Source organism: Lepisma saccharinum, chromosome 25, assembly GCF_977018435.1.
Source record: "Lepisma saccharinum chromosome 25, izLepSacc3.1, whole genome shotgun sequence".
Classification (NCBI taxonomy): Eukaryota; Metazoa; Arthropoda; class Insecta; order Zygentoma; family Lepismatidae; genus Lepisma; species Lepisma saccharinum.
Genome location: NC_139253.1, coordinates 6,314,626 through 6,341,704, shown reverse-complemented (window position 1 = coordinate 6,341,704; position 27,079 = coordinate 6,314,626). Strand labels below are relative to the sequence as shown.

At 37.2% G+C, this 27,079-nt stretch overlaps 1 protein-coding gene across 1 annotated transcript in view; it reads left to right on the top strand.

Moving 5' to 3' along the window:
• LOC145978943 (RNA-binding protein 45) overlaps positions 1-25,519 on the top strand; it is a 35,094-nt gene extending 9,575 nt beyond the window's left edge. Inside the window, exons 8-11 of the mRNA XM_083111948.1 lie at positions 3,366-3,489; positions 5,038-5,194; positions 6,926-7,038; positions 18,890-25,519. Of these exons, the coding sequence (XP_082968074.1) occupies positions 3,366-3,489; positions 5,038-5,194; positions 6,926-7,036 (392 nt within the window). The 3' untranslated portion in view covers positions 7,037-7,038; positions 18,890-25,519. The remainder of the gene's footprint in view (positions 1-3,365; positions 3,490-5,037; positions 5,195-6,925; positions 7,039-18,889) is intronic.
• Positions 25,520-27,079: the final 1,560 nt, after the last annotated feature.

Sequence of the window (27,079 nt, the reverse complement as noted above, 5' to 3'; positions counted from 1 at the left end):
TGTCGTAGGACTTACCAGAGCTGAGGAAAAAAAGTTGCCGCTGATGCTTACGAATGGAGAAAATGATGCGCGCCATGATAAAAAAATGCCCGCCATCTTCAAATCGGTGATAGTAAAAATAAAGTAAGAGTGGGCTGAACTGTCAATATATGAGGCTCACACCACTCAAAAAATAAACTTTTTTAAAAATGGTCAAACAACCAGGTTGTATGATTTCATATGGATTGACCCATAAGGGATTCTTTTTGTTTAAAAAATTGCTAACCATTGTTATAACTGTATCTTTAGTCAAAATGAAAATAAATGTCTGATGAAGGGAGCGTGTGTTCACCGTAAACTACAGGAAAATCATTCTAAATTCAGTTTAGGATTACTGCAAGTGTTGCAAACTCTTGTTAAAAAAGATCTGTAAAAATAGTGATGTCATACTTGATGAGTTTTAGAACAAATTGGTGTTCTAGCATATATAAATTAAATGCATATTGGTTTATGCTTAAAAATTATTTTTATTGTTAAAAACTTGCTTTACAAGCAGTTATTTTAAAGTTAACAGCCAAAAATTATTTTTATAACACAAAAGACCCAGGCAATAGTCTGTGCATGTGTTTTTCAAGGTGCAGGACCTGGCACGCCTGCGATGAGTAGTAGAGAAAGGTTGACAAATATGGCGGTAAAGAGCAGAAAGGCTCTCAACATTTAATGTCTTTTTAGGCCATATTTAACATAAAAAATGTTGTAAAAGGATGTAATTTTGCACAGGATGTATTTGTAATTGTTAGCCAAATTGTAAACATATTTCATGGATTCTCCAATGTCCGGAAAATTGGTAAAGTATCTAATTTTAAGATTCGTTAGTTTCTTGGCAATGGAAATGGCTGATTTATACTGAAAAGAAGAATATCAGGAATCATTGGCTTTTCACTCGTTGTTCAATGGGAAATAATGAATTTTATGATTCTTGGAGTTTGACAATTATGAATCTCAAAGAATATTGAAATTATAATCAAGATTGATGTCGATGTTTAATATTATTTCTGAACGCTAATCCGACGTATTGTGCAAGGCATATTACAGTTTGGTGAAATGATTGAACTTTGACGAAAGATAGTTTGTACCTTACTGATTGTCACTTTGACTTAGTACATCGATTTTGATAAAATGTAAATATAATTCACCTGTTTGTAACAAAAATTATGTTTTAAATGTACACTCGAGTAGAGGATGCATCCTAAATAATTTAGAAAACAGTGAACAATGTGATATACATATTTTTCTGTATGCTGACGTCTTATTGAAATTTTTAAATAATAATTGTTCATTCATAAGAAATTCTTTTATTGAATAACATGAGAAAAACAGAAAGATTGGTACATAAATTTATACATAATTTTTGACTGATGTTGAATTAAAAATAACAATTTTAATTATAATACTTTGGTGAGTAACACACACTACAATGACTTAATTGTTGTGCTACCTACCTGTGTGTAATATATTCGAGGCAAATTCTTTGAGCATACCTGTGATCTTAGTGGAAATATAAGTAACATCTCTTTTATTAAAATAATTGAGTTTCATAAAATCACAGGGAACTGCGGTGTTACAGATAAGACGTCATTCAGTTAAATATTGAGACAGAAACGTCATAGAAGACTCTTCCGAGCAAACCACCAGTAATAGAGTATGTGCTAGTTTGACAATTATGGCGTCATACCATGCCAAATCATCACAGCTCCCAACCTTACAATCTCAGTTTTTCTTGAAATTTGGCATACACAATGTTCTTACAGCAGGGTTGCCAACTTCATAAAAAATGTCAAATATGTACTTACAAGCTAAACAAAATGAATTCATAACTTCTTCTAATTATGGTATAATTTTCATCTTGGGCTTGTTTTGAAGCTAAGGGAGTATAGGTTTCGTAAATAATAGTCTTGTATGAAAATATTGAAATTTAGTTTTAACGTCAAATGATGCGACTTTTGACCGTGTAGACCTAATAGAGGGTATTTTGGTGCGAATAAGATATGTTACACAGTTAAATGTAACCTCTGTTTGGTCTAAGTTTCATTTTGGAATGTCTTTGGGAACAGGAATAAAAAAAATCTGATTAGTTTATGTTACAGTCAGCGAGTCTAGTAAAAATAATGTCATATGGGGAACCAATTGGAACAGAAATTAAACCAACTGCCTCTACAGTAAAAAATGTGATGAATCCAATTTTCAATAGTTTACCACACTCTGACTGTAGGCTCACCACCATCTTGACTTGAAAAAATGACACCAAGAACTCATCTTGAAAATTAAAAAAAAAAAATCTTAAACGGTGAATTGTACACAAAAACTGAAGATAACCAAAATAAAAGAGCAGCAAATTTTATAAATTATGGTTTCTCTCTGAACTTTCCTGTCTTAAATCTTAATTGAATTATAAAATTGGCAACACTGCTGTACAAACACTGTGTATCACTGAGGACTAAAATTTAACATTTGTAAGTTACTTCATGTCCTCTACCATCCTACCAAATTTCTTGAAAATCTAAAATGGTCAGGTTGAAATCTTCAATTTTTTTGTGATGATTTTACATGGAACGACCCTATGGCCAAGAAAGAATATGCTGTGCATAGCAATGAACTATGGATAGACTTAAGTTTGTTATTGTGTAAAGTTGGAAAGAAAGTGAAGTGAAGTTACAAGGTTTAATGTATGAGGTAGGGATGGGATGATATGAAATTTTGGCCAATACCGATAAAGTACCGATACAAAATTTTCCGATACCGATAACCGATATTCTACCGATCCGATATAAAATTCCAAATGGTCCTGGAAGACCTGAATGGTTCATTGACCTCCTTTATACGTGTGTGTTTCGAGGTGACTGCAGTGCAATAGAAGTTGCATATTTTGACATTTACTTTTTTAAAAGTATGACATGGGGATTATTCATAAAAATTATAAGAAAATGGTATAATTTGGCACTAAATTATAAGATATTTATAGATATATCAGATCGGTAAAATAATCGGTAATTTTACCGATACACCAATATGCCTATATCAGCAGATACCGATAGAGTACCGATTAGTCTGTCCCATCCCTAGTATGAGGTTCCATTCTTGATATGTGCATTTGATTTGATTTGTGTCATGAGCCAAATAAAAAAAATCTGTCTGGCAGACCTTTTGCCTTGTAACAACATGTTTGTTTTCATTCCTAGAGGAGGCCTCTTAAATTAATCGCTGTGAGTTCAACTTGAATGGACAGTGTAATTTAATAATTATGTGACAGAATTCATTCTCACAAAATTGTATGTGATTTAAATGTAAGATTTAATGTCATTACATCTATCATTTTTTTCCCCCAGTATCAACGGCATGTGCTAAAACCACAATGGTTAGTACTGAAGAAACATACGACCCTGCCTACTGCTCGGTGAAGCTACCAGGTCCTCAGCCTTTGGCACCCATGGAGAGTCCTGTTGCAGAAAGGTGACATTATTTATTTGTATTTACTTCGCATGCAAATGTTGTGTTTTATTTAAGAAGCAAAAAGAAAATATTTGGGCTAGAATTCAAATTTACATGTATTCACTTTTTATGTTACTTTTTGTGTCTCATTTGTAATTTGAGTGAATTAAAAAACCTGCATATTTAGAAGGGCCATTCAATGAAAAGTGGTCCTATTCCATGTAAATGACAAAATGAATAAATCTGAAAATTATTATTGTTTTTAATTGCATTAAGGTTTAAATGTTTGTGAATGCATATAATTTGCATATATCACCAACCAAAAATATTAGCACCTGTCGTGTGATCGTCTCATAGAGGCGTGACCGCGCCTGCTCCTGTTAAGGTCGAATCTGTCGTCTGCAACATGCTGCCAAAGACAAGTGGAAAAGCTGCCGGAAAGGCTCAGGAGAACATCTCCAAGGGAGACAAAAAGAAGAAGCGGAGGAGGAAGGAGAGCTATGCAATTTACATCTACAAGGTGTTGAAGCAAGTTCACCCTGACACCGGCATCTCCAGCAAGGCGATGAGCATCATGAACAGCTTCGTCAACAACATCTTCGAGCGCATTGCCGCCGAAGCTTCCAGGATCGCTCATTACAACAAGCGATCGACCATCACCAGCAGGGAGATCCGGACGACCGGTCAGGTTGCTCCTCCCCGGTGAACTGGCCAAGCACGCTGTCAGTGAAGGCACCAAGGCCGTGACTAAGTACACCAGCTCAAAGTAAACGCAAGCAAATAGTTACCTTCACAGACACAATTTGCTACATTTTTAAAGTGTCACATATATAACACATTTTCATGCATTCAGCCTATGTGAACATACTCAGTTTAGGATGAGAGGTTTTCAGTAGGAATGGCCACAAAATCCAGTTAGCGGATATCCTGATTTTAAAATATCTGACAGCCATTTTGGATGCAACAGTTAATCTGGATAACTTGATATCCCAAGTATCCAAATTGTTTATCCAAATTCTCCACATTACCTGGTTATTCAGATTATCCAAATTATTCCAATTAACCAAAATGTCTGGATATCTGAATGTGTGCATTACCTGGTCATGTTTATTATTTATCCATTCACCAGGTTATTCACATATTCTTTTATTAGTCATTTTTTTTATTTCGCTGTACAGATTTTCTAGAAATCCTTCAGCAAATCTGATCTATGTTGTTTTTTTTTAAAGAAAAAAGAATCAGTCTTTGGAGGAAAATTTTGGTATCCTTCCACATTAGATAAGGCATAACTTATACCAAGTGCCATCATTTCACTAAGTAGCTGAAGTCCAATTTAGGCATGTACATCTGAATATGATTATGAAGAAAATTCACTCAAATTATTATTGGGAGAGCTCATAACCTCGTAACCAATATTAACAAATATAGTGAACCTTCTCAAGGGGGATGCCCAAGAATGGGTGTCCACCCCTTAACCATTTGCTTACATAATTTCTTCAACTGTTGTCTTCTCTGTAAAAATACACAAGCAAAGATTCATAAAACAATTCGTATTTGTCTTTATTTCAGATTATTTATTGTATGCCATCCAAATCCACCACCAATGTATGCCATGAAAGATGTTTTTGGAAGATTTGGCAATTTGATTGATGTTTATATGTTAAGTGGTAAAAATTGTGGTTACGCCAAATATGCATCGAAAGATTCTGCAGAAAAGGCAATTGTGGTGAGTAATATATGATTCTTATTAAAGCTTAATTTAATTTTTCTGCATTCAAACTGTGATTAGATTCAAACTCAGCAGGCTGATGGTAAAATGTGTTTTTCCATGTAAGCTTTAAAAGAAAGAATTTTTAAGTTATTATTTACTAATCCTTTCTTAAATCTACAAAACATCCTCTTTCCACAGATGTATAATTTGTTACATTTTATGTACATTTCTCACATGATTTTTTCTTTTCTTTTTTTCGAAGAAGGAAAATATAGGAGTATACACAAATGAATATTAGAGATTTAAGTGTTTCGTATGGTTATGTAAGTAAACCCAGCAGGTTGTCTCCTACATAAGTTGAAAGAGCAACTGTTGAATTGATAGATTCTACGTGGCTAAATTTATTTTCTAACTCTAGTGCATTATGGTGCCAGTTGTAAAGATGGCAGTGACTCCTGAGGGTAAGGCTTTTAGTGTCTTGGAATTTGTGAGGTGTAATTCAGTGACACAAAAATGGTGGAGCAGATAATGATGTCCAAAGTCGAATTAAAGAAGCAAATGGAGCCTTTTTACAACTATACCCAATATGGAAAAATAAGAATATCTCCAGAAATACAAAAATTCACATTTTCAATACGAATGTTAAGTCGGTCCTGCTTTATTCTTGCGAGATATGGAGAGTGACCCAGCAGATTATACATGTGCTGCAAACTTTTGTTAATAGAGCCTACGGCAGATAATTAATATAAAATGGCCTGACATAATAACGAATGAAGACGTATGGGAAGTCACCAACCAACAACCACTTGATATTCAGATAAAAAAAAAGCGAAGTGGAAATGGATTGGACATACTCTTCGGAAACCTGCTGGATCCATAGAGAAATCCACATTAGACTGGAATCCTCAGGGGAACCAAAGATGTGGCTGACCTAGGAAGAACTGGAAAAAATCAATTGAAGAAGAAGCCTTGGAAGTGAGAAAATCATGGAATGAAATTAAGAAGATGGCTGTCAACAGGACCAGATGGAGAAGTTTCACAGATGCCCTATGCTCCAAAAGAAGCAACAGGAATTAAGTCAATTCAGTGACAACAGTCCAACGAGCTTATCAGCAAAGATTTGGATGTCTATTTGACAATATTTGTAGGTGGTGTAACTAATTTCAGACGACAGGGTGCCTGTGTATGGGAGAGATGACCGTGTGTGTGTGATGAGAATGTGGAATGTGTCAGAGTGGCTTTCGTGTTGAGTCCTAGGAAATCTGTTTGGCGGGCGAGTCTAGATTTAACAATGCCAATAATGGCAGTGTGGAAAGTGTTAAGAAAAGACTACTCTGACTGAGACCGTACCACCTGCAGCTGTTACAGGCTCTAAAGCCTGCAGATCATGTTACCCGTACCAAGTTCTGTACAATGATGGAACAGGAAGTTGACTCCTTTTTACTGGTGAGATTTTCATTAATGTGTGTTATGGAATCTAGTTGAGTTACTGTTCTATCACAGGTATGATTCATTATTGTATGTATATCGCAGAGAAAATACACATGCTTAAAATTCTGATATTCATTTGTGTACACCCTGTACAACAGTGTAATAAAAATGCAGACAGACTGAAGTTCGTCTCGATTAGCTTATTTGAGCATAATGGTCAACCTTTTTAACCCACATGTTAAGCCATTTTAAGTATTTTCTTGTGTCTCTTTTATTAGTTTGGTACATTTCTGTTACATGATTACTTTTGTTCAGGCTCTACATGGTCAAGAAATTTGCGGAAGCCGGTTAAAAGTGATGCCAGCCGATCCTCATGATAAAGCTGATTTTGGGAGGAAGAGATTAAAGACCGATGATGATGAGTAAATGTGAGTGAATTTTTTCTGCATATTCATTCCCTTTCTTTAGCTTTATAGTTGGAAATAGTGTTTCTAAATTTGGATGCTTATCCTTTATAATTGTTCTTGTGCATGTATATATTTCTTATATTGTAGAATTATTTCTCATATAGATTACAGTTGTTACAACCATGTAAATACAATTTTTGTTGCAACGTTTTATGAGAACACTTACTCTCGTCATCAAAAATAAATGCCTGATGAAGGGAGCCTATGTTGTTCCGAAATGTTAGAACAAAAATTGTGTTTATACAAAAATGTGTTATAACAACCGTAAGCTACAACAGAAATGGTTATCCTTCATGCACACAAAAGTGTATAATAATAATAATTCCCTTTGTTAATATTTGGGGTATTCCTCGAAAGATGGTCCTACTCCTTGTAAATATCAAAATGAATCATTATGCAAATTATTATTGTTTTTAATTGCATTAAGGTTTCAATGTTTGAGAATGCATATACTAATTTCACCAACAAAAATTACTACCGTTTTTAGCATATGCTTCATAGACAAATGAAGTCAAACTTTGCTACATATTTTAAGCGTAACACATTTTCATACATTCAGGCTGTGTTATCGCACTTAGTTTTTTTTTACATTTGTTAGCAGACACCAGAAAGCATTTCATAATTATATGAAATTAGTCTATTATGAATTGTTTAATTAAATCGCACGTCTAGAACCTTAAAATGTCATGTAATGCTGGAATGCCCCATTTATTTAACACACTTTTATTTTTGCATTATCATCTTTGTTTCTTAAGTTAAAAGTAACATCTTGTCATCAAAGGTTCCTGTTTCGATTGAGTCATTTAGATCTCACTAAAATTATAGGTGTACTCTTGATTAGGCTAAGTATTTGTATAGATATAAAAACCCAGCTAGCTTGTATGTCTTTTTTTGCAAGTGTTTGTAAAATAATGTAATGAGCTGATTTTGTTGATACATTAACTTCGTAAAACACTTAGGGAACTTTCAGACCAAAACAACAGGCATCAAGTAAGTCTTCAAGCTTTCTTGGCGATAAATGAGGAAAAAATTCTCGTGGACTATGGACCAGGTCAATTCTGGAACGGTTTCCAAGCTTTTGTCAGCTAATGTCACTTCTGCTCTGAAGATGAGAATGATGTTTGCTCTCGAACTTGTAGGCAGAACTGCTGTGTAAGGGGTGAACCTGTCTGAAGACACCCAAATGTCAACCTCACTTCCACGTAGTACTCCCTGGGCTGCACTTTGCACACTAGCGAGGCTCTGGCATCTGGACCCATGTCCAGTATAATCCTCTATGGGACTTGAGTTGGGTGCCGTTCATACCTGTTTGTGATTGTCCTTTCATCCATCTCACATTATTACCATTCATCCTCATCTTCTTGATTAGCCAGTAGTGGCAGAAAAGCAAAGTCAAATGAACTAAATCAATCAATCACATCTAGGTAGAACCTCTACCCTGAAGATGAGAGTGATGTTAGATTTCGAACTTCTAGGTAGAACTTCTACCATGAAGATGAGAGTGATGTTAGCTCTCGAACTTCTATATAGAACTTCTACTATGAAGACGAGAGTGATGTTAGCTCATGAACTTCTAGGTAGAACCTCTACCCTAAAGATGAGAGTGGTCTTAGCTCTCGAACTTCTATGTTCAACTTCTACCCTGATGATGAGAGTGATATTAGCTCTCGAACTTCTAGGTAGAACTTCTACCATGAAGACGAGAGTGATGTTAGCTCTTAAATTTCTAGGTACAACTTCTACCCTGATGATGAGAGTGATGTTAACTCTCGAACTTCTAGGTACAACTTCTACCCTGATGATGAGAGTGATGTTAACTCTCGAACTTCTAGGTAGAACTTCTACCATGAAGACGAGAGTGATGTTAGCTCTTGAATTTCTAGATAAAACCTCTACCCTGTGAGAGTGAGTTAGCTTTTGAACTTCTAGGTAGAACTTCTACCGTGAAGACGAGAGTGATGTTAGCTCTTGAATATCTAGGTACAACTTCCCTGATGATGAAAGTGATGTTAGCTCTCAAACTTCTAGGTAGAACTTCTACCATGAAGATGAGAGTGGTGTTAGCTTTTGAATTTCTAGGTAAAACCTCTACCCTGATGAGAGTGATGTTAGCTCTTGAACTTTTAGGTAGAACTTGTACCATGAAGATGAGAGTGATATTAGCTCTCGAACTTCTACCATGAAGATGAGATTGATGTTAGCTCTCAAACTTCTAGTTAGAACTTCTACCATGAAGATGAGAGTGATGTTAGCTCTCGAACTTCTAGGTAGAACCTCTACCCTGAAGATGAGATTGGTGTTAGCTCTCGAGCTTCTAAGTACAACTTCTACCCTGATGATGAGAGTGATGTTAACTCTTGAACTTGTAGGTAGAACTTCTACCATGAAGATGAGAGTGATGGTAGCTCTCAAACTTCTAGGTAGAATTTCTACCATGAAGATGAGAGTGACGTTAGCTCTCAAACTTCTTGGTAGATCCTCTACCCTGAAGGTGAGTGATGTTAGCTCTGAAACTTCATGATAAAACTTCTACTATGAAGATGAGAGTGATGTTAGCTCTCGAACTTCGCGATAGAACTTTTACCATGAAGATGAGGGTGACGTTAGCTCTCGAAAGTCTGGAAAATGTTTCAGAATTGACATGGTCTGGAAAATGTTTCAGAATTGACATGGTCGATAGCCCGAGAGAATTTATTCATCGACAGGCATCAAGTTCGAAGTGAACCCTCAGTGCATTGTGTCGCCTCAGTCTGTGGTTGACGTTTGCACAGTGAAGGGCCACGTGTTGCTTGTCACTTTGGTGTGAAGTGATGTCATCTGAAGTGATGTCATGTGTCACTTGAGGCTTCAGTCTGAAATCTTCCTTACATACTTTATGCTTTGTGTATTAAGATTATAAAACAAAGCTGTAGAAACAGATGGAACCTACTCTTTGTTGAGTATTGTCTAATCATACCTTTCTTTCACTTCTTCAACCACTGACCGAAATGACATGCTACTTCTATGCCCAAGCATCACTGAAGGTTGTGGGTTCAGGCCCTGGTCTTGGCTTGTGTGTTACTCTGTGATATACACTGGTGTACAAAATTAAGAGAATTATCACTTGTTTGCGAATGTCTCCCAAAACTAAGAAGTTTGAGGTCACCAAAGCATGCACCAGAGCTCGTGTCGACTACGGCATCGTACACGGACGTGGAGGTGCGGCTGCGACAGCGGGTTGGAGAACAAACGGTCAGGTGGTGTTCGGAGCATACGTCGTTCGGACTTGGTTCGTGCACATCGGTGAGAAGCAGAGCGTGCGTAGTGGTCAAATTTGGTTCCGGTGGAAAAGCAGTTTGGTAGAATGAGTACCCACGAACGTTTAGAGGATGGCCTGAGATGGAGAATCATTGGGCGATTAGAGGCAGGACAATCTCAAGTTCAGGTTGCACGTGAATTCAGTGTAACGCCTAGTGTCGTCTGCAATTTATGGAAACTGTTTCAGAAGACCGGATCCATATCCCGAAGGCCTGGTCAAGGGCTTCCAGAAGCCACAACGGCTAATGAGGATTGGCATTTAGCACTGTCCACCAGGTGCCAGAGGATGGCAACAGCCACACAGCTTGCTCGTGAGCTCCGTGCTGCCACTGGGACCTCCGTTTCCAGGGTTACTGTTTCCCAAAGGCTCCATGAGCGAGGGTTGTATGCAAGATGACCTGCTGTTTTTATCCCGCTCAACCCTGCCCACAGGAGAGCACGTCTGGCATGGTGCAGAGAACATCAGCCTTGACACTGATTCGCGATGGACCTTGATCGGGAGAGAACCTGGGACCTGCTACCATGCCACCAACGTCAGGGAAAGGGATCGCTATGGCGGCAGAGGTGTCATGGTATGGGCCAGCATCATGTTGGATGGCCGCACACCACTCCCATGTGTTTGACAGACGCACCCTTGACTGCGCAGAGGTATCAAGAGGAGATCTAAGAGCCCTATGTGCGACTTTTCAGGGGTGCAGTTGGCCCTCGGTTCATTTTCATCGACGACAATGTTCGTCCACATAGGGCTATCCAGGTCGGCGATTTTCTGGAAAGTTAGGATATTCAGCGGATGGATTAGCCAGCCTGATCTCCAGACCTGAACTTGATTGAACACGTCTGGGATTCACTTGGGAGGGCCATTGCAGGTCGCAGACCGCCTCCGAGGACAATCTATGAGCTTTGAACTGCTTTGAAGTAGGAATGGGTGCGGCTGCCACAGGCACTTCACCAGTCTCGTGAACAGTATGCCGACTCGCTGTGCTACCTGTGTGTCTGTTAGAGGTGACCATACCCTCTTATTAGCCTCACTTTCGGCCCAATCTGCCAACGGCAGTGTTGGACATTCCTGCTCTCATGGGCATTACTCAAGGTCATGTGTGGGTACTTTCACTGTTGTATGGTGTGCATTGCTGTAGGCTATTACTCTGTATCCATATCAAATTGCATTACATTCTGTCCACTAGTTTTGGAGAAATTCGAAAAATTGTGTTTATTCTCTTAATTTTGTACACCAGTGTATGTCTTCTTTATCTCAGTGGGAGAAAACGAAGCAGGTTACTCAATGGGCTGGGAAACCTGTACAATTGTGGGAAATAATCAACTTTTGGCTTTCTTTCTTCCTTCTCTCTAAAAGAGACAGTAGGAGAGAAAGAAAGTGAGAGGAAGATAGATAGAAGTCTCCTTCACTCTCTCTTTATTTTTAGAGAGAGAGTGAAAGAGGGTGAAAACGCAGGAAATTTTGTACATACATTCAAAGACTTTGCTAGTTTGGGAAATTGCCAGGAATAGGGTATGAAGGCTTTTTTGGATGGAGATACTTTTTGGTCATCCTACTTTTTCTCAATTTATTTTCAATATCGTTCAAAGTGTTGGTAAGGCATCAGACTGCCTTGATTAAGGAAGGTCTTGGATCTCACCCAATCTCTAAATGGGGCTACCTGGGAGGATGGGTATAAAACAGGCTGGAGTGTGGTGCTGATCATATCACCTCCTCTATGACCAACGCTGGAAATGTGTGTGGCCCTACCTCCACAGAGAGAACTTTAACTTTTAATAAATTTATTAATTTTGATTAGTATGTAATATGTAATTGTTTAAACTTACTTATAATTTTCAAGCATTAGAACATGGTCTATAAATTTGTTTTTACATATCCTGGAAAAATAAGGGAATATGTTTACGTAGAAAGGGTGGGAACCCTCGTAAGGCAAAATAACCAAAATACGTATAGTGTAGCAATAATTGACTTCAGATCTCTAGCTATAGTAATTGTAAATGTTTAATTGTAAGAAATTATATCTATTTACAGGAATTGTTAAGAATGTAGTATTGATTTAGTGTGTTGTTTACTAAATGCTAATTCTTATTCCTAGGTTAATGTAGAGTAGAGTTTTGCATTTCTTTTTTAGAAAGTACAATCTATCATTGTGTGTGTCCATTAGTTTTTGCAGCCTTGTGTCGAATGTGTGTGTGTGTGTGTGTACAGTATATTTATTTTTGATGTAATACTGTCTTCCATTGCTTGTTTTAATTCTCATTAAATTTGAGTGCATCTTCTTTGATACACAGAATGTACATTTATTTCTCCAGTAGTTAATTTGAAACTAACAATACATTTTAAACCCAATGTAGTTAATACAATATGTAGTTATTGCTTCTGAAAAAATACAAATTTATTATACTTCTAGTAGTACTGGAATGATCGTGTTTAATCATTTTTTTTTAAACTGGATCAAAATATTTGTTCATATTTTTCTTTCATCACATTTCCTATGTTTTAGTGTTAGATTTTGGTAATGATAATTGTGTAGGTTGTGTTTAAATTGTAGCTAATTAGTGTCTTTTACATATCGTATTGTTTTCGCTGGAGTCTTCAGTCCAGATCGAAATGTCAAGATCTCCAGTGAAGAAGATGCTATTCATAAGTAGTAGACATTAATTAATTTATGCTGTGTTAATTCCTAGGATTTGTGCTGAACCTGACGTTTACATGTTTTTTTGTTGTTAAAAGTCTGCATAACTGTTGTTATATTATTGCAAAATAATACAGTATTTTGTACTTAAAAGTTACCTTTGGCACTTCATTGGTTGAGGGCTTTGAGTTCTTGACCGTCTGTCTCACTTTTGGAGGAGGTTCCAGGTTTGACTTCTGGGCATGGATCTTTCTCTGCCTTTTTCTATCAGCAGTTTGATCTAATCACCATTTGCTTTCACTTTAATTCACAAAGATAAAAAAGTGTTATGAAATATGCACAATATAGAAATCGTCGTTATTCCTTAGGGGCAACATTTCATGCTAGTCTCACCCAACATTCTCAAACCAAAAAGATGTGTAGGATATCCAAGAAGACATCCAAATTAAAAGTGTTATATCTCTGAAATTATGTACTATTTACAGTTTTATTAAGGAAAAAGCTGTGAGAATTTTTATCTCACTCCAATTGTTTCAGTAAACCTCATGCCCTTGCTGGCATGACCAATATACAGATGATGATAATGATATTTGACAATCATTTTATATTGAGTTGCTTGAAGCATGTTCAATGTGTGATCCAAAAATTGAATGTTCTTCCTTGTTGCAAGTTCTTGTCTACGATGCATTTTAAACATATGATGATGAACAACAGGAGTAGCCACCACAAGCATCAACATTCTTCTGCAGTGTTGACATCGTAACTGAACACACAACTCTTCAACTCAAATCATTTATTATATTTTATTTTATTTGATTTGCATTATTTTACTTTGCTTTTTGTGCCACTTTTGGCTAATTTGCGAAGATGGGGATGAGTGATGACATAATGAGATTGATGAATGGACACTCACAAACATCCATGCCCAGGCCAGGATTCGAACCCGCAAAGCCTGTCGTCGTAGCGCGATGTGATAACCACTCTGTCACGGGGGCCGGCTAACTCTAATCATTATCTGATTGGATGGATTTGATATTTTAAGTCCACTTTATGCACATTAAGGCTAATTGGGACTGGACCTACAGTTTAAAGTGGGATCCGAATCACTGTGTGCCTTCACTGGGTATCGAACCTGAGATCCATTGATTACAAGGTGGCGACGCTACCACTGTGCCATCAGGAAATCATTACCTGACAATGGGCAAATGAATAGAGTTATTTATAATCTATTTTTTAGTTATAATTTTTGCAGTGGTGGTCATGGGTCTTCAAGACACTGTATTAAATGATACGTGAATTCAAATGTCTTCATGTAACTCTTGATGTAAAGACATGATACTTATTGATGGCCTAGTAATCATTGTTATTCAGTTGGATCCCACTTTAACCTTTTAAGTCCCGATCCATCATATGCTGATCGATGGCATTTTTGGCCACAGTCCCGATCAATCATGTGCTGATCGATGGAACAGAACCATTTTTTCGTTGCCTTGCAACCCTGTTCATTTTCTATGCTCATGACTCGAAGTGCATGAAACTTGAAACCAAGAGTTGATATGCATCGGTGCTCTTCAACTTCCTAATGACGTCAGCAGCAGCTGCTAAATTTACACCTCCTCTTTGTCAGCGCAGTAAAAGAGGCATCGAATGACGAAGCTCACACAAGTGTGTTGGCACTGTTGTAAGTGCTTGTTTACAATCTCATGCCTTGCAGGAAAGGGACGTATGAGGAAATCGTTTGTCTCTTGCTTTCCTTCTCAACATGCCGAAGCAGGTCAAGGTCGGAGGGGGAGGCGACAATGTTGTCAAAGTGTTTGTGGCGATAACTTTTCAGCGGGTGAAATGGACTTTGCACAATGCTTGCTTCAGAAGACAACCACTCCTCCTTCGGAAGGAAAATGAAAGGGGTGATGGGTGGAGGGGGGTTAAGAGGTAGGATCAGTGCTAAAAATAACTGTTGCACTTATTGTGCATGTTGCGAAACTTTGTCAAAAATAACTCTTGCACTTCATTGTAAGTGTTGACAACCCTTGTTGGAAAAAAAAAAACTCATGCACTTGCTTTTTTTTCTTCGGATAGCAAAAGGCATTAGGAACAAAACAAATATTGAATTATAATGTAGACATGTGGTTGCAAATAGGACATAGAATTTGTTCCTGTCCCATGTCTCAATTAGGGATGGCCAAACGGATCCGGATCCGAAAAATCCGGATCCGTTTGGATCCGGATCCGGATCTGCTTGGATCCGGATCCGAGAAATCCGGATCTACTTGGATCCGGATCCGTAAATTCCGGATCCGGATCGGAAAATCCCGGATCCGGATCCGAGAAATTCGGATCCGGATCCGAAAGTTCCGGATCTGGATCCGGATCCGAGAGTTCCGGATCCGCGGATCCAGATCCGAAATTTCCGGATCTGGATCCGGATCCGAGAGCTCCGGATCCGCGGATCCGGATCCGGGTCTGAAAGTTTCGGATCTGGATCCGGATCCGAGAGTTCCGGATCCGCGGATCCGGATCCGGGTCTGAAAGTTTCGGATCTGGATCCGGATCCGGATCCAAGAGTTTCGTATCTCAATCCCATTATAATATTACCACACCTTAGTCCTACAAGAATTTTTTTCAAGTGTTGTTCCTAAAATACTTTGCTACGCATCGGCTAACACACTCGTGCACAAATGTCCGAAGTGATTTTGTAAATGCCATTGAAACGAATATGTATTCATTCGAATGTATTGGAAATGAAAACACACATAAATTTGAGACATTCCATTCCAGGATGAAACCTTTAACACATATAACAAGATAGAAATGTTATAGAAAAATTATACAATTGTTCTACAGTTACAGTTTTACAAATTAAAATAAAACATTATAATATATGTAGTGTTAAATAATTACAAAGTGTAAGACTAACAAGGGAGGTTATCTAAAGGTCCCCCTCCGATTTCCATGAAACTTGGCAGTATAGTGGGGCCCAAAGGAAGAATTACGTGTTTTTTTGTTTCAGCTAAAAAACGGTTTTAGGGGGCAAAACCCCCTCAAATGTCAAGATGAGGACAAATTGAAGTGAGGATCTGACCCCTGTGTCTTTCCGATTTCCATGAAACTTGGCAGGTGTATAGTGGGGCCCAATGGAAGAAATACGTGTTTTTTTGTTTCAGATAAAAAAACGGTTTTAGGGGGCAAAACCCCCTCAAATGTCAAGATGAGGAAAAATTGAAGTGAGGATCTGACCCTGTGTCCCCCTCCGATTTCCATGATACTTGGCAGGTGTGTGTATAAACGGGCCCAAATGAAGAAATACGTGTTTTTTTTTTGTTTCAGCTAAAAAACGGTTTTAGGGGGCAAAACCCCCTCAAATGTCAAGATGAGGACAAATTGAAGTGAGGATCTGACCCCTGTGTCCCTCCCATTTCCATAAAACTTGGCAGGTGTATAGTGGGGCCCAATGGAAGAAATAAGTGCTTTTTTTGTTTCAGCTAAAAAACGGTTTTAGGGGGCACAACCCCCTCAAATGTCAAGATGAGGACAAATTGAAGTGAGGATCGGACCCCTGTGTCCCCCTCCGATTTCCATGATACTTGGTAGGTGTGTGTATAAACGGGCCCAAATGAAGAAATACGTGTTTTTTTTGTTTCGGCTAAAAAACGATTTTAGGGGGCAACCCCCCTCAAATGTCAATATGAGGACAAATTTAAGTGGGCATTTGATTTGTGTGTCCCCCTCCGATTTCCATGAAACTTGGCAGGTGTATAGTGGGGCCCAAAGGAAGAAATACATGTTTTTTTTTTTTGTTTCAGCTAAAAAACGGTTTTACAGGGCGAAACCCACTGAATTGTCAAGATGAGGACAAATTGAAGTGGGGATCTGACCCCTGTGTCCCCCTCAGATTTCCATGAAACTTGGCAGAAGAAATACGTGTTTTTTTGTTTCGGAAAAAAATTTGTTCTAGAGGGCAACCTCCTCTCAAATGTCAAGATGAGGACAAATTGAAGTGGGGATCTGACCCCTGAGTTCCCCTCCGATTTCCATGAAACGTGGCAGGTGTATAGAGGGGCCCGAAGGAAGAATTACGTGTTTTTTTGTTTGAGCTAAAAACTGTTTCAGGGGGCAAAATCCCCTCAAATGTCAAGATGAGGACAAATTGAAGTAAGGATCTGACCCCTGTGTTCCCCTCCGATTTTCATGAAACTTCGCAGGTGTATAGAGGGGCCCAAAGGAAGAAATACGTGTTTTTTTGTTTCGGCTAAAATACTGTTTTAGGGGGCAAAACCCGCCTCAAATGTCAAGATTAGGACAAATTGCCGTGGGAATCATCTGACCCCTGTGTCCCCCTCCGATTCCCATGAAATTTGACAGGTGTATAGAGAGGCCGTATGCCCCCTGTTTCTTCCTATGCCATATTTACGTGGTTTCGGGGACTTCAATTTCTCCTCATCTTGACATTTGAGGGGGGGGGCTCTATACACCTGCCAAGTTTCATGGAAATCGGAGGGGGAGACTTAGACCTCCCTAGTAAGTAAGTGTATTAATTAATTACAAACCGCGCACGCGAGCACACACACTATATATATATATGTGTGTGTGTATGTATATTATATATATATGTATATTAGCAGGTAACAATATGTTATAAGCACATTCTTACTTTCCAAAGAAGCGCATGTGGGATGGCAAAACGGATCCGGATCCGAAAATTCCGGATCCGGATCCAAAAGTACCGGATCCGGATCCGAAAGTACCTGATCCGGATCTGAAAGTACCGGATCCGAAAGTTTTGGATCCGGATCCGAAAATTCTGGATCCGGATCCGAAAGTTCTGAATCCGGATCCGAAAGTTCTGGATCCGGATCCGGATCCGAATCTGAAAATTCCGGATCCACGGATCCGGATCCGAAAGTTCTGGATCCGGATCCGGATCTGAAAATTCCGGATCCGAAAAATTTTAGGATCCGGATCCTAAGGATCCGGAACCAACCGGATCCGGATTTCGGATCCGCCAGGATCCGGATCTGGCCACCCCTAGTCTCAATAGGGAAGGGGGAGGGGCAAAATTTTGTCTTTTCTTTTTTTCACATTTGGAGCCACAAATAATAACAAATACATACAGATAGCAACACTTTGTCTTTTCTATGTCAAAGTACATTTTATTCTTAGTAAAATGTTTCTTGTTTCACTAAATTATCTACCTTAGGAAGGAAGCTATAAAGATTTTTGCTAAACCTTACAAAATCTGTTTAAATGGCCTGGGACAGAGGTAAAAACTGCATAAGTGCCATGGGACTGTAAAAGTTAAACTGGCCTCCCCAATGACAGTGGTAACATTGTCACCTTGTAATCAAGGGGTTCCGGTGTTCAATACCTGGTAGAGGCACATAGTGATTCGGACTCCACTTTAAACTGTAGGTCCAGTCCTGATTAGCCTATCTGAGATAAAGTGGACTTAAACAAACTTTTTAAAAAAAGATAGATGCTGAAATGTGTCAGAACATTCAGTATTTGTGTGGTTTAGTCACTACAAGTTACAGTTTTATTAGTTTTAACAAGATGTAACTGTTGACATTTTTGGTTTGAGAGTATTCTTGGAAACAGTGCTGTAATGCCACCTCTAAGAAATATAATCCAAGTTTAGGTACAAAAGATTGTATTATTTTGTAATAATTCTCTGCAATGCAGGTAGGCACAAATCCATGAAACTATTGACTAAGTGTATAGACTTATTTTTATGCACCTCTGTTTTTGACTGACAATGGCCTATTAGACAGACAACACCTCCTGTGTTCCAATACTCTGTCCACAGGATTGCAAATGGCAGCCATTGACAGCACCGCCTCAGTTCGTAAATGTCCAATTGTGGATTTTTTCTCTTTTATTCACAGCACTGACATTGCAGACGGAACCGAGCAAGACCACAGTAACACTTGAGACTATACAACTCAAGTCAGGATCACGCGAAGGGAAAGTTACCTGAAGAAGTTGAACAGAGGACAATAAGAGCGGACTCAAGGACGATGATAATTATGTGCATAAGACCATTATGATTAACGGACTGGGGTGCGGTTTTTAATATAGTTAATGACAAAATGACCTTTTTTTTTTCAAGACACTACTGTGTTCAAAATTGACCTAACATGCAAATGATGAAAGCATCACATCAGACAAGAACGCATGCTAGTAACGAAGTACTCAGACTCGAATTACAAGTTATTTTTTTTCCTTCATTGTTTTATGTTGTTGAATAGTTTATAGTATTTTTTTTAAAAGAAAAATTTTTGTGTATTAAATACAGTAGTACAATAATACTATTAAAACTTCAAAAAGTGTGTATCTTCATTAAATGCTTAGAAATTATGGTAAGACAGAGTTTCCTGGTAGTTTGCTTGTTAATGTGTTCTACATAAATTATGTGGCATAGAAAACAAGTAAATTAATCAATAGTAACCTTGATGGTGCACGTCGCTTATTACTGTCAGTAACACTGTTATTTCAATTCAAGAAACAAGCATAAATGTTTTATGTACAGATGTAATTATATAAAAATGAAAACAGTACAGTATTCAGACAATTAGTTCTTCAGAAAATTGCGAAATAAAGATTACAATATGAAAGATACAAAGAGAACAATAGAGAAATAGCCTAATAAAAATTATAATATTGATAAATTATAATATTCAGGTGTGGAAAATGACAAGCAATGTCATTAAAAAAAGTCAGTTTTCTCGTATTGGTATGTAATTTGCTAGTTTTTAAAACATTGGTCAGTAAAGTCTATGTTGTTTATGTTCATGATTACAGTTTCTATTTTTTTCAGTATTGCATTTTTGGAATATATTATTTCCCATCAAAGGACAGATTCTTTTTATTATGATTTTTTACAAATTTAGGAATAACTTGTTTTTGTAGCCAAGTTTTGAAAGCATGTCTCAACATTCACTCAAGAGCATTGACTCGAAATGTTGGAAAGTTTAAATTGCACAGTTTGAGAGCCATGTGTTCTTCTCTCCTTCGTACTTATGTTACCAAGTCACGTTTGTTTGCAGTGCATTAATCTTGTTTTTTTAGTACAACATAAGAACATATACTAATACAATAATGAGAATATTTTCTTATATTTTTGAAAATATAAGTATTATGTTGTGGCAAAATGTGTGTGAAAACTGACTATGGAGATGCTGGATACCAGACAGTAATTTTTATGTTGATAATATTTACCGTTTCACTAGCTTCCACCCCTGAGTTAACTTTTGTTTGTTTTAATTAAATTTGCCAGTTTAAAGTAATTGTAACAACTTAAGCGTTATTAACCAGTCAAAAGAAAGATCATTGTAAAATCATATGTAAGTTAACTGAAACATTGCCACATTAAACATTTATGCTTCTTTATTTGTATTGAAATAGAAGTGTTAGCGTAAAACATTTGTTTTCTTTAAATTAATCCAAAAATATTTTATTCCAGTGAATTCAAATACAAATCTCAAATCACATTCGGTTCTACATTTGTAATTTATAAGAATTATTATCTGTTATATTTTAAGCATAATCACTCACTGAATCACTTTTTGCTAAGAACCAAATATGTGTTTTTGTTTTCACGTTGGTGAAAATCGAGTGTCACCTATGATTTTACTCTATGCTTTAATTTAAAACTGAACCTAGCATTAATGTGATTTAACCAAAAGCAATGTCAAACACCATGAACATTACATGTTTCATATTAGCCTTGTACAATTCACTCTGTGAGGATTATCCCACCCCATGAATGCCCCCCCCCCCCCAAAAAAAATAATGTCCTTGGACGATATATTGATGTTCCTTAAAAATAGTAAAATAGAATATAGGTAATTCATGAAACAAAGTTTGTGAGTATTGACTAAATATCGTGAAAAAAGGTGATTTGAACTATTATTGTGAACAAGGACCTTTTAAAGGAGGAGGTAGGAACTAGTGGGGTTGCTGTAGAATTTTTAGCATAACCTGCAAACTGCTACCTAATTTTATATGCTTTAAAAATGACTGTTATCCGTTAGATGCTGAAATGGGATAATTTTGTTATTTTTGGCAATGCCAAAATTTAGTAGATTAAAACAGTTACGTGTGTGCAACTTCGAGATCATAATGTGGGTAAATTACTGTTCCTGTCAATAATATTTATATTGATTCATGAGGTGTGTCATGAGCTCATGACCAGTTTATTATTGGCATAGTCATGTGATGTAATATGGGATGAGGCAAGACCTTTTCGAGACCTGGTATAAATTTAAGTGAAAAATGCAGGCTCACATACACATACAACCAGGATTTGAACAAGGGTCTCTGGCATACTGTGCCGTTGCTTTACCTTTGAGACTTATTGAGATAAAACTGAGAACAAGGCGGACATCGGTAAAATCAATACCAAGACTCAGGTTGGAGTCATATTTACCTAAACCGAATATATACAGAGCATTCCCTGACATTTGCTACGAGACTCGGCAGCAAGCGGCCCGGCATCAGCGCTTGGTTTTCTCGTTGAAGGGGTCTGCGACAGTCGCTTATATTAAACCTCGTAAAAAGGTTTAAAGTAACAGGGTCAGTTCTGAATAAAAGTGGAAAGAAAAATGGGGAAATAAAGTATACAAAGACAATCCGCACACCATATGTGAGTTAAAAGAGAGTATTGTATGAAGAATCGGGAGAATTACAGTAGACGAACTTGCACGTGTAAATGCCAATTTCCTTCGGAGATGCCAGGAATGTGTTGCAGCAGAGGGACATCATTTTCAACACCTTCTGTAGTCAATGTTAGTACACAATATGAAAATTGTAATTTTAATAGCCGACTCTAGCGACTGTCGCTGACCCGTTCACCGGGAAAGACAAGCGCTAATGCCGGGCAGCTTGCCGTTGAGTCTCGTAGCGAATGTCAGGGATGCTCTGTAGTACTAGGTGAATATGTTTGTACCATTTCCAGTGAGTCTTGCATTAGCATGGCATAGCCGAAGAAGATAGTGAGGTATTATTCATGTATCTGCTAGCATTAGTCTCCAAGATATAAAATTATTTTAAATAATACGTAATTTCAAGTTTCGTGTTGAAAACTGCCCATGTCTATGGGCTAAATAATAAATGTAGTAATTAGAATAATAGATTGGCAGAAATAGTTTTTTGAGTCAGGACCTGAAAATCTTAAGAGTTTATAACATTTTTTATACATACTTTACATACAGTGGAACCTCGATTTTATGTTCTGCTACGTTTGGACCATCAAGATTGAATGTATAATACAGGAAAATGTAAAATCGGGGTTTCAGTGAACTTTTTAATGTATTTATGCATTTTTACAGGAATTTGAACCCATCAGGATGAAAATACATGTAATTTTCCAACCCTGGGTAAGGCAATGTTGTTTTTCTAACCCACTTCGTACACATATTTTTTTTTTTTTAAGGGGTTGGGTTATCTTTGAATGTTGGAATGACATTAAGTGACTATTCTTACATCAGTAGAGTTTCTACTGAAGTGGAAAACCAGGTAAATCAGCTTTTGACTAAGTAAGTCGGAATAAAATCTGGACATTCCTTTAATTATTCAGAAACTTGGAATAGTCGTGGAATATTAGATTTAAGGATAGCTGGTTACGAAATATTTTAATGATACTGATAAAGTACTTTCTAATGAAGAGGTCTGGGTTCGATCCTTGGTAGAAGCATGTGCTTTTGAAATGTGTACTGTTTCCATAAAGAAAGGAAGTGGGAAGAAAACTATTTAGCACAGATATTTAGGGTTGCTTTTTTTGCCCTCAAAGAATCCAATCTTTCTGGAATGGAAAATTTCGAATCCTATTCCGGAAAAAACAAAAACACAATTAGCAGATAATGAAGAAGGAAATTTAAACTTTGCACAAAAAATATTTTTTGGAGACCCCGTCTGGCTCAGTAAACTGAAGTGAATAAAATGTGTTACTGTTAGGATTCTACAACCATGGAAATTTGTGTCGATAATAGTTCATCACAAAAATGAAAAAAAAAATTGAGAGTTTAGCAGTGAGCTAGATAAGGATTGTTTTATTGTAGGTACTATGTATAGATATATTTATCCTACTGCCACAAACAATTTTTCTTACACTAAATTAGAGTCAATCAAGGGTGGACAAAAGTTTTTAAAGAATAAATTTTTCCAGAAAATGTTAGTTTTTTATTTACATTATGCGAAAGTAATATATCAAAGAGTTGTCTTTTCTGGTTCTTAAATTGAGGTAACTAGTCTGTGTCACTACTTTTTTGCTATTGCATAATAAATTTGAACTAATTTTTACGATTAGTTGCAGGGCAATTGTCAACTATATTTACAAAGATTTTAACATTTGCGAATTTTGCTCTTCACTTTGGTTTAATGTGTTGGCAGCATAGGTCCCCAGAGAGGAATCTCTTTAGTAAATTACTTCATGTACAAGCTCTGGTCATTTCATCCAAAATAAAACCAAGTTAACTCTATTATTGTATTCTCAGTCCACGAAGTTTAAAAGTGCATGTCCACTAAAAAAAAAAAAAATCAGCTTCTGACAAACTTCAAATACTCGTGTTGTTGTAATTTGAGTTTATCATTCTTTCTATGTACACTGAGTGCTCACTGAATTGCGACCATCTACCTAATTCTTTGTTGGTCCACCTTTGGCTTGGCATACAGCCTGGACATGTCATGGCATGGATTCCACGAGGATCTGACTCCATATATTCCTGATGGCATCCTATGACGAGCTAACTGATGTCTGTGCAGGATGCATGGTTCGAAGAGCTCGTTCCACAACATCCCACAGATGCTCTTAAGATCAGGAGAGTTAGGGGCCAATTCATATGCTGGATCTCTGTGGAATGTTCCTCCAGCCAAACAAGTACATACAGTCCCACCTCGATGGCACTGTGCATTGTCGTCCTGAAAATCCTCCCCGTGTGGGTAGAAGTAACACCTCCCGATACACAACGGATGTCACACAGCTGTCCATACACACCAATGGTCCCAGTCCATGCCAACAGAAGCAACCCCTGGGCCCCCACCTGCCTGTACAGCACTCACCATGCAGGAAGGGTCCATAGCCTCGTGCTGTTGGTGCTACACTTGCCCCTCACAGTGGTGTAGCAAAAACCATGATTCATCAGACCAACACACCCTTTTCCAATCGTCCACTGGCCAATCAGCGTGCTCGTGGGCTCAGGCACGACGAAGTCGGCGGTGACGCTTCATGAGGAGTGGGTGACGAGTAGGTCCACTAACTAACTGTTGTGTCTATACATTCAACACAATACTTCCAGTTGGGGTGGTCATGTAATCAGAGCAGCTGCTGGGCCGTTCCTTGTTGTTTGGAGGGGTGGTCATAATTCAGTGAGCACTCAGTGCATATAAATGAATAAAAAAAGCACTGAAATTATATGTAGTTTTGGAGAAGTTGTGTTAAGTCCTGGCACTTGATACAGCATCAGGTGTAATCTCAGCCATCCTCGATAGGTTTAGAGCTGCTATTATTACTAGGGATGGCCACAAAATTCAGATAACGGATATCCAGATTTCAAATTATCTGATATACATTTTGGATGCAATGGATAATCTGAATATCCAGGTAATTCAGATATCTGTAAAGTCTGATATACATATATTCTGAATATCCAGAGAATTAGGTATCCAGATAATCCAAATACCCAGATAATTCAGATATCTGGATAATCTGGACAATTTGGATATCCAGATATTTGAAATTCCAATCGTAAAAATTACCCGATATCTGTTACATTGTTCAAGTGTCTGTATTGGTGCAAATTGGTAAGAGTTGCGACATTGGTGTCGGTATCACTTCAAACTGATATCGGCTGAACCATACTGTACATAGAAATATTGTATTGGTAAAATTCTCGACAATATTACAGATATACTTCGATTGTCTTACGTTAATAGAGTTCTGGTTAATCTAATGCATACATATTACATGTAATTCTTGGACCTGCTGTGAAATGAATTTTTCACACATTTAGTACAGAAAGTGTTCCTATGTAAAAAAAAATAAATGCTTTTAAAAATGCATATATTAAAACAAGCCACTATTTTCATATTTCCACTTTAAAATTATACCATAGATTGGGGATGGACCAGCATATCAATACCAATAAACTACTGCCTTAAAATTTACTGATAACTGATATGTTATGTATCCCGTATAAAGTAGTAAATGTGCCTTGAAGAACTTGAGTGGTTCAGTAACCACCTTAATGTGTGTAATGAGTTCACTGGTGCAATGGGTTTTGCCATTGAAAAAGAAGATGCATATTTAGAAACTTATTAAACGAGGACATATGAATTATATGCTTATATTTATAAAAATAACAAGAAAAATGACAGAATTTTGCACTAAGTTACATGCTTTTTATAGATAGATTGGTAAAAATAGAAAGTTTACCAATGTGTCGATATGCCTATATTGGCTAATATCTATAAAGTACCGATTAATCTGTCTTCCTGCTGTAGAGCATTAGAATAATAAAATACGATAGAAAGACATGGAATTTTATTTCAAAATAAATAAATATTTTTTTAATTTTGTGAAGCACACCCTGCAATAAGAAGATTTGAGAAGAAGTACAAGAAGAGTTGTGTGTGATCTAACCAAACTATCGTATTTCACTGCATGATCATTGCAGATTTTATGCCAATTTTTTTTGCAAAAAACTGGGGTGCAACCATTATGTGAAGCTTTTTAAAAAAATGTTCCTAAATGTATGTAAAAACATTTATTACTAAGCTGTCTTTGATGAAAGATTATAATGTTCGAAATATTCATGAATATACATTAAAATTGAATAGTCCATATCGACATGCATAATTTATTAATGACAGTGTAGCGAACATTTTTCCGGTCTACAAAGAAGTTAACAAATTAGTTATTGATTTGTGCATTGTATTCGAAATATTACACTCTGAGAATTCTAGGATGCTATCATTGGTTTCGTTATCTGATGCACTGATGTGACAATTACGCGATGAATGTTTATAACCCAATTTTTGGATGATTATGTGGTGAAATATGGTAGATGGGTGGTAACCTCATCAAGAAATATCTTCTATGTGAAGGTTTTCATCAAAGATTTCCAGCATTATTTCAGTTCTTATTGGGGGTGGCAAAATAAGAATAATAATTATAAATAAAAAATGAAGTAATGACATCCTTCAGGTTTGCATCAACTTTTCATCAGGTTGTTTTAATGAATTGCATAGTTCTGGAAATCGTGAAGGACTCTGAGAGCATTTTGAGGAAATCAATGAATGACCCATGCCCACCTACCTCCCCCACTCTTTAGGCCAACTGGACTCTGTGTGATACGATAAATACGCAAACCATCGGAAGGAAAGTTCTACCATAGTCTCTGATGGACAGCCACACACCTGTCGAAACATTTGATTCGAATCATCTTTTGATGGTTTGCGACAAACAACTAAGGCCCATGGAATTTTGTCTTATGTGGGGATAGCTTGTGACAAAATGCTATGCGCACATGTGAATGCAACATCTTGCCATTTTTTAAGGTAAGTGATTTCATTATGCAGCGGATGCAAGAGTTTTCACATGGCTTCACATGTTTCTAATACAATTTTCCCTATTGTTGTAACTCCAGCACGATTGTAGTAGTGAAGGGAGGATGTGCTTTGTTCTGAAATGTAGCAAAATGTTTAGATATTTGATTGTGATGAGCTATTTATTCACAAAAGTAAACTGTACTCGGTGTAGTATTTACAGGATAGTATGGAAGGATGTATAATATAAATTTATGTATATGTTATTTTACATCTTATTGCTTCCACCTTTGGCAAATTGCGACTATGAAGATTAATGATGATAAGTGGAAAGAAAGTAACAGAACACTAGGCTACACTCACAAAGGAACACCTTGCTTTGCAACATGGGCAAATGTCTACATCTTTCGCTGCGATGCCCATGCATGTATAGAACCTACAGTCTTTAAGTAGTTTCAATCTCGCACACTCATACATATGTGTGTAAACATATTTTAACACTGTTCAATTAGACTATGTATGAGGTTTAATCT